Here is a 12809-nt window from a genome sequence, read left to right as displayed (position 1 = left end):
TAAGAAAAAGAGCTGGCAAAAATGCATCTAAATTTTAACAGCAGTTTTACTGGAGGGGTGGAATCACAGAGGACTTAAATTTCTTCTTGTTTAGTACTCTCCTGTATTTTCCATAATTTGTATTAAACAAACAAAAAAAACAAGAAGTGAAATTTTTTGCAGAGTAGTTACGTAGCAGTAACAATAACAGACACACAAACAACTCTGGTTGATTATAGTATGATTTTCCGCCTCAAAATCTCAAACTTAAAGATAAACCCGTCAAGCACCAGATGCTTGCATAATAACAGATTGTTAAATACTTCAAGATGTGTTCACAAGACACAAAGTTGAGTCTTGAGATAGAGGAGGAGAAATGAATAAACTCAACGAATCTACTCTCTATAACCCCAAAAGAAACAAGATTCTAAATTAGCTCCAAGTTAAGGACTTGGTGAGGGGCAGTAAATATTAATTAAAATACTTACAAAAAGTTCTGGCCGAGTGGCTCAGTTGGTTGGAGCGTGGTCCTGTACACCAAAAGGTTGTGGGTTCAATTCCCGTCAGGGCACATGGCTAGGTTTCGGGTTCAATCCTTGGTAGGGACACGCGTATGGGAGGCAATGGATCTTACAAAGGTGTTTCTCTCTCTCTCTCTCTCTCTCAAGTCAATAAACATATCCTCAGAGTGATGATAAAAATTAAAAAACAAAACAAAACAAAAAAAACTTGCCACTCTGGGGCTTAATGGAGTGGGGGGAGTCTGTAAACAAGCATTTGCTTCTGAATACTTTAAGAATAGCTGCTTTGCAAAACAATAAACAGACAACCAACCCCACAACAAAAGATCCAAGAAATTTGTTTTTGTATGCACACTTTGATCACTAGTATTTCCCCTGTACTTCCATCAGAGCTTAGCATAGTGCCTGACACAGCAGGCCCTCATATACGAACATTATCATTATTTTATTACCTTATCACTAGAACACAAGATTGTACCAAGGACAAAGGTTACTCCAAGGCAGTAATCGATTCCATTCCTATTGGTCTGTTCTCTTCTTTCTTTTTCTACTTAGATACTAAGGGAGGACCCAAGTACTCACCGGGATTATCCTTTCTTGGGTCCCTCCAATGTAAAGCCTTTTCCTGACGCCCCAGCAAGCTATTCATCGACCCCACGCCTTTGCGAGGGGAGTTCCTGACATAGTTCTATCTGCATTCGAGTTGCACATTTGGACAACACGCTTCAACCAGGAACTTAACTGATGGGCTATAAATTGGTACAACCATTTGCAATATCTAGTAAAGTTGAAAATATCCATCCCATATGATCCAGCAATTCTATTATTAGGTATATATGACGCAGTATTAACAAGATTCCCAAACTGGGAGGAGTCCAGATGTCTATCAATAGTTAAGTGGGTAAGTAATGAACCACAGCTGCAAACAACACGAAAGAATGAAACACAATGAAGACATAAAATCCAGCATGACTCCATTTATATAGAATCCAAAAGCAAGTAAAACTGTGTCAGTTGAGGAATACAAGGTGGTAAAATTAAAAGGAAAACAAAGAATATGATTATCCCAGAAGTCAGAAAAGTAGCTGTCTGCAGGAATGGAGCCGTGAGAAAGGGACACAGGAGAGGCTGAGCTCAGGAGCGCCAGCGCGCTCCACTTCCTGAGCAGGTAGCAGTGATACAACGGCTCACTTCATAACTCACTACACTGTATGCAGAGCACCTGAATTTATATAAAGGTATCTCACAGATTCCTAGAAAGAAAAAAGAGCTTTCTGACACAGTGCACCAGCTCTATCTACAGTTTTGCCCTTGCCTAAATGTGAAATCAAAGGACAATTCTTTCAGCAAAGTAAGAGGATTAACTATTGTGTCTTCATGCAACCACAGTCAGAAATCCCAGTCTGCCACTCAGGGAAAAATAAATGGAACCTTTAGGTGAAGGCTGGAGAGGACAAGACGTCTGGAACAGAATGTGGGACAGCTAAAGACAGAGTGACAGGAAGGAACAGGTGTGTCCAGGCACACCTCCACCTGCGGAGGAAGGGTGACCACTTAGAAAGTAGACACGCAGAAGCAGAGCGCATCCAGGACCACGCACACTGATCAAAGATGGCATGCCAGCTTGAAGGAAGGAATCCCAGCTTCTCAAGCTGCCACACGGAGGACAACCCCACCCAGAGCCACAGTCTGTGGAGTGACTCAAGTTCACAACTTGCGCTGACTTACATTTCACGGGGAGGAAAGCATCAGACTGTAACTGGGTTCTCCCCCAGCTCAGGCCCCTGCCTAGTGACTCTGGCAGGCAGCACCAGAACCATGGGCAGGATTGGTAACGTTTCGATTAAACTGCACACATAGTTCCAGCACATGAACGGTTTTAACTCACCAGTCACCATGCTGCATGTATTTCTGCTGCTTGTCTTGAGTCCTTAAGACTTGTAACATTCTGAAGAAGACAGAACAAAGAAGCTCCTTCCATCCTCTTTCTAAGTTTCACTTTGTTCTTAAAATAACACGGTGTTAGAAAGCACTACTGCCATCACTATCCGATCTAATTGTTCTTCCTCTTCGCTTCTTTTTCCTTAAACTTAACGAAGCAAGACCGTAGAACATACACTAGAACAGTGGTTCTCAACCTTCCGAATGCCAAGACCCTTTAATGCAGTTCCTCATGTGGTGACCCCCAACCATAAAGTTATTTTCGTTGCTACTTCATAACTGTAATTTTGCTGCTGTTATGAATCGTCATGTAAATACCTGATATGCAGGATATATTTTCATTGTTACAAATTGAACATAATTAAAGCCTAGTGATTAATCACAAAAACAATATGTAATTATAAATGTTTCCCGATGGTCTTAGGCGACCCCTGTGAAAGGGTCGTTCGACCCCAAAGGGGTCGCGACCCACAGGTTGAGAACCGCTGCACTAGAGGGTGCTTTGCCTCCCCTGCTGCCAGAACACAGTGCTGGGGCTTAAGGGGGATTGAAATCTGTATCACAGGTGACTCCTGCGCTGATCCACGGGCCGATTCCAGGGATTTCTTCCGGCGGGACTGTGTGAACTACAAAAAGGGAGAGCACCGAGCCTCGGGCTGTTCAATCTTCTTCTGGGCAGCTTGGTGCAGAGCTGCGCCATAGCGGGCCCTGGGACTCACGGAGGCTGCATGTACGGGTTTAATAAGCGGCACTGCGGAGCCCGGGCAGTTCCACTTTGTCCACCCGCTCGCCGTTCCCTTCCGGAGCGCACAGAGGTGACGTGTATGAATGGCGCTCGTGGAAGAATTCCTTTCCGAGGACGTGAAAGCAAGCACCGCGGAAGGGAGGGCCCCCAGGAGCAGCCTCCCCTCGCGCACAGGCAGCCGAGCGAAGGGAAGCGGCTCGAGGGGGCTCGCAGCCCTCAGACGCCGGGCGGCACCCACCCGCACCGGGGCCTCGGGGCGCCGCCTTCTTCCAGAGCCAGCGCTCTCGCCCGCCTCGCGGCGGAGCGGGGCCGCTCGCCAGACCGCAAAGCCGGCTGGTTTCCCCCGAACGGCCCGGGACGTCACCCGAGCAGGAAGGGCCCAACCCGCAACCTTCCGCGCACAGCCAGCCTCCCGCCCGCCACCGCTCCGCGCAGCAGGGGTGTCCTGCGCGCCCTCGCGGAGGCGCCGCCACCCAACAGCAGGGCGCGCGCCCCGAAGCCCGGGTTCGCGGGCGAGTGCGCGCCCCGGAAAGCCACTCCAGCCCGCGGGCCGCGGCTCCAGGAACCGAGCTATCCGGGCCGAGGACGCGCACGTCGGCGGCCACGCGCACCTGGAGGGCCGCACAGCGCGCGCGCCCCCGCGCGTATAAACAGGCCCGCCGCGCGCGAGCACCAGCGCGCGTTCGCGCGCCGCGCCCACCCGATCCCCGACCCACTCCTCCCCCACCCGAGGGGCGAAGGCGCGCGAACCCAGGGACATTCTCCGCTCCGGAGCCGCCCCAAGGTCTCCAGGGCCCAGCGGCAGCGGCCCACCCGCCCCCGCCCGCCCGCCCGCCGTTGTGTGGGGTGGGCCCGCTGCCTCAGGCCCACAGCCTCGCCTCGCCCCTTCCCCCACTGCAGCCCTCACCCGGCGACGTCGCCGCCGCCGCCGCCGCCGCCGCTCTACCCGCCGGCCCCGCCGCACCGCTCGGGGGTCCGGTTCTGCCGTCGCCGCTCCAAGACCGACAGGATTTTCCCCTCACAGCTCCCTGGGCGCCATCTTACATTCAACCCTCACAGCCAATGGGTGCCGAATGCCCCTCTCGCGATATTCTGAGCGTTGGATCCCGCGAGAGTTGAGGCTGCCTCCTGGCCTGACTTAAAGGGAACGCTTCTGGCGAGGAGGTAGGCCCGGCCTTTGGCGGCGGTAGCGACAAAAATAGGGGTATAGGGCGGAGCGCCCCGCCCCAAACGCCCCTTCATGAGGGGCGGAGCCCGCCCCGGAGGTCGGCCTTGCCCTGGAGCCGAGGCAGTATGGGGGCTCAAAGCTTGCTCTCCATGCCCACCTTCTGCCACCTGCCCCACGCGGGGCCGGCCTCGGTTAAGGTGGCCCCCACAGCTGCTGACCTAGGCCTGGCGTTCCAGCCGCGTCCCACTTGGGACGCCCCCTGGATACTGTCCTCTAAATACCCCTCGTTCCTGGGCCCCTCCTTCCCCCCACCATATTCTGCTTTTGTGACTCGGCCGCCCGCAGTCCAGTCCACCTTAAAGGGGGCCTCTGGTAGCCGGTGTTTGTATACAGGGAAAATGTGGAGGGTGTTAAAGCTGCAGGCGCACGCGGGAAGGGCAGTCAGCGCCACCCTTCCCTCTGAGACCTCTGGACCTTTGCACTTGTGCCTCCCACCGGCAAACTCCCTGTCCCTGGGGTTCCGCCCTGGAGTCGCTTCCTGGAAGTAGTCTGCAGCCAGGCTGGGCCAGGAACCCCCTCCCACCTCCGGGCGCAGGGAGCCTCCCCGGCACAGTGCCTGGTCATTTCTTCCTCTTCTCACTGTGCCCGGCACCTGGTAGGCACTCCATCAGGTGCTGGATCGCCGGGCAGGGAGCCTGGGCGCCGGGCAGGGAGCCTGGGCGCTCTCCATCTACCTGGGCTGGCACAGGGCTCTGCCGCACGCCCTCCGACTGGATGCAGAGGACTGTCACATCAGGCCCCCCCTCCCCCCCAGCGTGTCTCTAAGGCCCGCAGGTGCCGGGAGGGCAGACAGGTCACACAGACGCCCGGGGAGGTTCAGCCGTTCTTTATTGACATGGAGTCCAGGTGCCCCCAGCTTCCGGAGGACGAGGTAAGTCGGGCTTCCAGCTCACACCTTGCCTGGGTCCTCCTTCAGGGTGACGGTCCGGTTGAAGACGAGCTGGAGGGCAGAGGGAAAGAGTGATCACCAAACCCGCTACAGATGCCCCACACCTCCACCCAGGGGTGCTGAGGGCCAGGAGCCTCAGGTCCTCAGTAACTTGAGGGCTTTGGGTAAGGGACTCGAGGGCACCGGGCCTCCGTTCATCAGGGTTAGAACAACCCCTATGCCGGCCCCTCCCTTCAGGAGTAAGAAGGGCAGGATCCATACAGAATTTTGTGCATGGACTTAACCTCTGCACCTGTTTCCCCATCAGTAGAACATGACCCCCAATTCAGGTGGAGGATTAATAACCAAGGGATGTAGGCAGTGCTCGCAGTGAATGGAAGCCACCACTATCACGGAGGAAAGGCCGGCGTGAGTCCAGTCACCTGTCCCTCGTGGCTGTCTGGATCCACGGAGAAGTAGCCAAGGCGTTCAAACTGGAACTTGTCGAAGGGCTTCGCCAGGGCCACCGAACAATCCACTAATGCTGCCTCCACCACGTGCAGCGATGCCTGCGGGCAGGAAACTCAGGTGGCCATCCAGTCAGGGAGGCCTGCCCGACTCCCCCACGCCCCACCAGCCTACCGGGTTCAGGTCACTTAGGAAGCCACCAGGCACCTCCACAGGGTCCTCTGGGTTCTTGTGCTGAAATCTGTAGCCAGAGGGAAGGTCAGACTCTGGCTGGGCAGCCACAGCCGGCGATGCCCGTCTTCTCTTTGTCCCACCCCTGCTGTTCACTCACAGTCGCTCGTAGAGGCGAACCTCACACGTCAGAGGCTGTGACACCCAGTGAATAAAGGCCTTGGGCTTTTCTCCAGCATCTGCCTTTCTGCAGGTCACCTCCAGACTTTCCACACAGCCACCGGGGCCCTGTCATCAGGGGGAGAGGCCTGCAATGAGGCCTGGGGACCAGGTCTGCAGGCTGCACCCCAGGTCCTCACCCTGCAGGCACTGTGATGGGAAGGCTGCAGCTGGCTCTCACCTTGATGACTCGCTGCAGCTCGATGACGTAGCCTGTATGCCTCAGGCCCACAGGCTGGCCCCGCGCCAGGCGCTTATAGCCGGGCTCTGGTTCCTAGAGGGAGGAAGTAGGGTGGCCACAAGAGGCTGCAATGGTCGCAAAGGTACCAGAGGCTTCTCCCCACCCCTGTGTTGGGCAGGGGTTGGTTCACTGAAGCAGGAAGTAGATGGCCTTCAGGGCGGCTCAGCAGTGAACAGGACCCTCCACCCTCCTATTCACCTCCTTGAAGTCCGTCCTCTCGATGAAGACGGTGAACCCAAAGGGAACCTGATGGAAGCCCTTGGTCTCATCAGCTGGGAAGTTGGGCACCTGGATGTCCAAAGACTACAGCCAAGAAATGGGTGTCAGGGTCACTGAGTGCCGGAGCACCCCCACACCGACACACGCACACGCACGCACACACCCCTACCTTCGCAGCAGGAAAGTTGGTGATGATGACCTGTAATGGCTCCAGCACAGCCATGGCCCGCGGGGCTGTGTCATTCAATACATCACGCACGCAGGACTCTAGCAGATGTGGCTCCATTGTGGTCTGTGCCACTGTCACCCCCACCTAAGGAAGGGCAGCCTCAGTCCCAGCCACAAGCACAGACCGCGGTGCTCGGCCCGCCCCCGTCCACGGGTCGTACCCGCGCACAGAAGTTGTTGATCGCCTCGGGAGGGAAGCCCCGCCGACGCAGGGCTGTGAGCGTGAAGAGCCGCGGGTCGTCCCAGTCCCTGTGGCAAGGAGGCTGTGAGACCTCTGGCAGCACAGAGCACCGGTCCCGCCAGACCTCGGAGAGCCAAACAAGCACACCGACCGTACAGCGCCGTGCGCCACCAGCTGGAGGATCTTCCTCTTGGAGACGACCGCGTAGTGCAGGTTGAGGCGGCCGTACTCCCACTGCACGGGGCAGTAGACGTCCAGCGCGTTGCACAACCAGAAGTAGGAAGAGCGTCTGGGGTAGAGGGTACAGTCAGCACCTCAGACAAGGAGCGCCCACAGGGAGGGCTGCTGGAACCCCCTTGGCCCTGCCCATCCCACGGGCCCAGCTCCCTCACCGGGCCTGGAATTCCTTGGTGCAGAGTGAGTGGGTGATGTGCTCGATGGAGTCACAGAGGCAGTGCGTGTAGTCATAGGTGGGGTAGATGCACCTGCGGGGCATAGGCAGTGGGCCCCACCGTCCAGCCCCCTCGGCCCCCGTGGCCCATCAGCCGCCCCCAGCTCCTACCCACCAGGTGTCCCCCGTGCGGTGGTGTGGCGTATACTTGACGCGATAGGCCACGGGGTCCATCTTGCCATCCTCCATCACCAGCTTCATCCGCAGAGTGGCCTCACCTTCTGCAAACTTGCCCTTGCGCATCGCCTGAGGGGAGCAAGGGCTCAGGCCGCCTAGCACAGCGCGTCTCAGCCTTGATGTCCCGCCACCCAGGCCCACCTGCCCCGGACCCCACCTCGAAGAGCAGCAGCGACTCCTCTACGGGCCGGTCTCTCCAGGGCGAGGGCGGAGGGTTGTGGCCTTTGAGCTCCTCTCCTCGCTGGTGGCACACGTAGGCCTGGCCCCTATGGGAAGGGGTGTGAGTGCCCCACGGGGCTGTGTCCGCACCTGCCGGCCTCCCGTGGCCCTGGCCTCACCTGTGGATGAGCTCCACAGCCCAGGCATACAGCTGGTCGAAATAGTCCGAGGCATAGGTCACCTTGTACGGTGTGTAACCTGGGCGGAAGGCCACACAGTATGAGCAGCCAGGCAGGGACACCCAGTGGCAGGCCATGTCCACACAGAGGCCCGCTGACCACCAGCTCTGCCCGGCCCTGCTCGGCCATACCCAGCCAAGCCACCATGTCGCAGATGCCGGTGAAGAACCTGGCCTCCTCCTTCTCAGGGTTGGTGTCGTCAAAGCGCAGAAAGCAGATCCCGTTGTTGGCCTAGAAGAGGCGAGTGTCCGTGAGCGCCACGCCCGCCACAGCACAGCTCCTCACACTGGCGTGTCCTTGGCGCCCTCCCACGTCAAAACTGGAAACGTCTGAGTTTCTCTCGTCTTCCTGTCTCTAAACACCCTAAACAAGGTGCCTCCCACCAACGCGGTAGAGGGAGGTGGCACTAGGAATTCCCTCAAATCTGAACTCATAGCCCCAGCTCAGAGCTGTTCCCCGGGAGCCAGTGGATTCCTCGTGTCTGACACACGTGGTCCCTCCGTGGCCTCTGCCTGCTCCAGGCACAGCAAGGCAGGGCAGGCGGGCGCCTCTCTATCACCGTGGGAGCAGCAGACGGTGCCCTGCCCACCAGGTCCCGCACACACACCTTGGCGTAGCCAAAGTTGAAATTGATGGCCTTGGCGTGTCCTATGTGCAGGATTCCGTTGGGTTCTGGCGGGAACCGGGTGCGCACCTGCGGGGAGGGATGGGAGCAGAGGGGCTAGGCCAGAGCACTCGCAGACCCTGAAGGAACAGGCGCCCTTTCCCAGGGAGGCCCTGGGGACAGATGGAATGGGCAACATGGAGGCAGCTCAGGCCACGGGCAAATGCTGATGTCCCTGGCTTGCTGGCCACATGACACACCTGCCCCCCAGTGATGTCCAGGTGCTGCTTCAGGAGGTCCATGGTGTGTGCAGTGGTCACGTAGCCCGGGGTCTTGTAGTTTTCGCCTGCCAGGACCAGAACGAGCCTGAGGACCAGGCTGCAGACCACGGCTCCCACCCCAGGGGCCGGCTGCAAGCGTTGCTAGAGACCAGCCCCCCCAGCTCTGCCCCACCAGCTCACCAGGTTTGTGGAACTTCAGCGCCTCCCCTCGGAGCTGCTCCATCAGAGACAGGGTCTGGCCAGCAACCTCACCTGCGGAGACAGGAAAACTTACCCTCGGGACACAGCTCCCATGTCCAGCACAGGGTGGCCCGGCCAGTATGACTCACATCCTGCAACCAGAACAGACCCTACGGCCCCTCTTCCCCAAACCCAGAGCCAGAGCCAGGCTGCTTGGGCCTCCTGAGGCCCGTCTCTGGGTGAAGGGGACAAAGGAAACGCCAAGACTTCGACAAAGCAAGGTGTGCGGGGCTGCCTGAGGGGACAAAGCCCATCAGGTGGACAGCCCCAAGTCAGGGAGCTGCATGCGCCGGGCCCACGCCCCTCACCGTTCTCCACCACGTCCTTGGCTGGCCTCCCGTCTGTTTCTTCCAGCCGAGCCTTTGCCACCTGAGAAAAGCTGGGTCAGGGCTCTCTCGGGAGGTGACTTGGGGTCACTGGGGTGAGCCATCCCTTTCCCGGCCTGAAGTCTCACCCTCCACCGCCTCACCCCCAGGGACCCGGGACCGTGAGCTACCTTTGGCTTCCTCTCCAGATCAGTCTCCCTCTTGGGACCCAGAAGGTGCAGGACCTGAGCAGAGACCACAGCTGGCCTGGGACCGGAGTCTCCTTTCCAGGAGCCCCTGGCTGACCCACCCACACTCCTAAGCCCTTCCTGGCCCGCCCACCTCTGCTCCTCACATAGTTCTCTGGCCTCAAACGCTCTTTGCCTCCTGAGAGTCCATACTGTTTCAGGTAACTGAAACTGCCATTTAGGGAGAAACTACGGGCCCAGCATCAAGATAGGCGACCGATCTCAGCAGCACCTCTTGTCACTCTGCCAGCATCCTAACTGAAGATCTCGACTTCAAAATGAGGTGAGAGCTACCCCTACTTACAAGGCGAGGAAATGGAGGTTCAGGGCAGTGACTCGGACCAAATGAGGCTCAACCCAGAGGCCAAGCCTCTCACTGCCTCCTCCACACCAGGCTCCCCATTCATCAGAACAGGGACAGGGTCTCCCCGGCCCTGGCTTCTGTTTACCCCTCAGTGGACTAGACCCTGCGCATAGCAGGTCTTTGCCTGCTTCAGCTCACGGAGCGCCCACCTGCATGTCCACTTCATGCTTGATCATTTTGCCATCTGCCCACTTGAGCGCAGCCCGAGCCTCTCCTAGAAGAGTGGGCACAAGGAGCTGCAGGAAGGCAAAGGCAGGCACTTCCCACCCTCCTTCCCAGGAGAGGGTCCAGGCTGACCTCAGGAACCGGACCCTTTCCCCCCTTTAAAAAAAAAAATTTCTTTATTGATTTCAGAGTGGAAGGGAGAAGGAGAGAGAGAGAGAAACATCAATGATGAGAGAGAATCATTGATGGCTGCTTCCTGCACACTCCCTACTGGGGATCGAGCCCACAACCCCCGCACGTGCCCTTGGCCAGAATTGAACCTGGGACCCTTCAGTCCGCAGGCTGACGCTCTATTCACTGAGCCAAGCCGGCCAGAGCCAGACCCCTTTTTAAGGGGCTCCGACCCCTCTGCCGCCTCCCCTTATCACTCCAGACGAGAAGGCATGACTGGAGAGGAGAGCGGCCCCCTCGCAGGCCCGCTCACCCATCAGCAGTCCCATGTTGAAATGGTAGCGCTCCTCCAAGAGCTGCGGCCGGTGGCGATTTATGGTGACCTCCACCTGCAGGCAGCCAGGTCGTCGGGTTCAGGAGAGTGTCCTCGGGAGCCACCCCCTCCCGGGGAGCGGGCGGCGGGGTGCCTGGGGAAGGACTCACCGCCTCCTCGATCTGCTCGGGCGTCACCACGATGCCCACGCCGCATTCCCGCTCAAAGTCCGCGGTGTCGATGGGGTCCAGCGGGTGACTCCGCACGTACTCAAGGGCAGCTGGCAAAGGAGAGCAACGAGCTGTGGCATCTCAGCTCCGACAGGTAAGTGGGGCCCGAATCCCAGAAATCCCGGCGACGGCTTGGCCTCCGGGAGGTTAAGCCTGTACCCCACCCCCGCCCCCAGCAGCCCCGGGGCCACGGGCAGGGAGCCTGGGGCGGGCGGTCCCCCCAGACCTGCACGGCTCCCCTGTGCGCTCGGCCGGAACTCGGCATCGAGGTACTGGGGGGCTCGGCAGACAGGGGTCCCGGCCGGGCCCGGCGTGGCGGAGGCGGGTCTCACCGCTCAGCTGGGGCTCGGTGTGGATCTTCTTGTCGGCCACGTAGCTCACGAGGAAGGAGAGGCGCCGGGGGTCCCGCAGTCGCGAGGCCAAGCCGTAGAGCAGGGTGCCGGTCGCCTTGTCGATGGCGGAGCCCAGGGTCCGCTGTGCCTGCGGGAGGGAGGGAGCCCCTGAGACGGGCGTTCGCGCGGCCGGGGTGGCGGGGCTCGGGCCCCGGCGCCGCGGGGGGCACAGTGGGCCCCGGCCGAGGGCGCGCTCGCACCTGGGTCGCCGCCTCGCGCAGCTGCGCGCTCAGGGCCGCGTTCTTGAGCGTCTCGCGCGCCTTGTGCTCGCTCAGGCCGAGGCCGGTGAAGAGCGACAGGGAGTCCGCGGTCGCCATGGCAGGAATCGGAAACCGGAAGGAAACGCCGGGCTCAGCTGCCGGTGGACGTTAGCCCGCTGGCCAATAGGAGGTCGCAGCCGCCGGGGCGAGCCAATGACGTCCTTCCTGGGCGAGAGGGGGCGGGGCTCTCCGAGGTGCCCGGCGCCGCGTAAAAGGCCGGGTGCGCCCCCACCGGCCCTTCCGGGCGCTGCGTCTCCGCCCGGCGCCGCGGGTCGTCGGGAGGGGCTGGAGGCGGCGGGCCTTGGCCCGGAGGCAGGGGCGGCCTTCCGCCCGGGGAACCTTGGGATCGGCCCAGTCCGTTCTCGGGAGCCACTGTGCGTCGCCAACGCGCTTCTTGAACCTCAGCCTTGGAGTCACGGAAATTGCTGAGCAAAACAAAGCCCTGGAAATCCGGCCAAGACTCCAGGGCCGAGCCCGCGCTGGAGGGTGACCAAGGCGCCCCATGGAGACGGGCACTTTTAGGACGCTCACCAGGCCCCACCTGGCCAGGAGGGACCTCGCAGAAGTCCTGCGATGATTTCGTCTAGTCTCTTGGCACACTGACCGCCCCGCCCACACGTGCAAATGCCGTGACAATCACAGGCAAATCGGACCTTGAAATCCATCTGCCGCATTTGACAGGCTCTGCCTGGAGCCGGGGTACTGCGGGACAGAAGACACGGGGCCTCCATGGAGGTGGCTGTTGGGCTGGGGTGGGACGGTGAGGACATCTCCATCATTGAAACTGGAACTTTAAAAAACAAAGAACTGGAATTCAGGTGTTTGGAGGCCTTGGGGATGCTAATACTCCTGGACCTTCAAGGACTGGGCAGGATCCTGGGTACAGCCTGTACCCATATTCTGTGTTCTGCTTTGTGGCCATACCCCAGTAGTGACTGGGGTCCATTTCTGGGTCTACATCTGGGTCCCACATGATGACCAAATGCCGGCTCTGCCCAGGGCCACACACTGCATCAGGACCCAGGTCCAGTCTGTGTCTTGGGCTTCCCACCTCCCCAGGCCCCTTCACCCCAGCCTGATGCCCAGCCGAGGCTAAGTGCACGCCTTGAGCAGGGGATACCACAGCGCAGTGGTGCCACCTGGGCACCAAGAAGCAGGAACAGCCACACCAGCCCTATGCTGAGTTCACAGCTGCAGCTGC

General features: G+C 59.2%; 2 protein-coding genes across 5 annotated transcripts in view; both read right to left on the bottom strand.

Annotated features, from left to right (window-relative positions):
• The window catches only part of QRICH1 (glutamine rich 1), a 34800-nt gene extending 30552 nt beyond the window's left edge, over nt 1-4248 (bottom strand). Inside the window, exons 1-3 of one of the 4 annotated variants that reach the window (XM_059664788.1) lie at nt 4094-4237; nt 2389-2448; nt 468-574 (exon numbers count right to left, since the gene is read on the bottom strand). The gene's annotated coding sequence lies outside the window, so the exon portion shown is untranslated. Of the gene's footprint in view, nt 1-467; nt 575-2388; nt 2449-4093 lie in introns of all 4 variants that reach the window. The other 3 variants (XM_059664787.1, XM_059664790.1, XM_059664786.1) reach the window with 3 other exon arrangements.
• Nucleotides 4249-5223: 975 nt separating this feature from the next.
• Nucleotides 5224-11705, bottom strand: QARS1 (glutaminyl-tRNA synthetase 1). The gene is made up of 24 exons (XM_059664784.1): nt 11549-11705; nt 11289-11436; nt 10897-11006; nt 10727-10802; nt 10227-10291; nt 9657-9710; nt 9469-9529; nt 9101-9172; nt 8900-8985; nt 8643-8729; nt 8167-8266; nt 7976-8054; nt 7795-7903; nt 7576-7706; nt 7402-7494; nt 7161-7298; nt 6990-7077; nt 6770-6913; nt 6580-6684; nt 6322-6414; nt 6082-6209; nt 5925-5991; nt 5726-5851; nt 5224-5354 (listed from the first exon to the last, which is right to left on the bottom strand). The coding sequence occupies exons 1-24, from the start codon at nt 11663-11665 to the stop codon at nt 5304-5306; spliced, it is 2328 nt and encodes a 775-aa protein (XP_059520767.1). The 5' UTR covers nt 11666-11705; the 3' UTR covers nt 5224-5303.
• Between the last annotated feature and the right edge of the window lie 1104 nt (nt 11706-12809).

Source organism: Myotis daubentonii, chromosome 14, assembly GCF_963259705.1.
Source record: "Myotis daubentonii chromosome 14, mMyoDau2.1, whole genome shotgun sequence".
Classification (NCBI taxonomy): Eukaryota; Metazoa; Chordata; class Mammalia; order Chiroptera; family Vespertilionidae; genus Myotis; species Myotis daubentonii.
This window is presented reverse-complemented; position numbering and strand designations above follow the sequence as displayed.

Bases quoted from the DNA above. Each gene is read 5' to 3' on its own strand.
- QARS1 (XM_059664784.1), bottom strand. From the start codon at position 11,665: ATGGCGACCGCGGACTCCCTGTCGCTCTTCACCGGCCTCGGCCTGAGC. The intron at 7,904-7,975 runs GTGAGGCCAGGG...CCCTTCCCATAG, and splicing joins GCTGTGGAGCTCATCCACAG to GGGCCAGGCCTACGTGTGCC. The intron at 7,707-7,794 runs GTGGGGTCCGGG...TGCTCCCCTCAG, and splicing joins AGTCGCTGCTGCTCTTCGAG to GCGATGCGCAAGGGCAAGTT.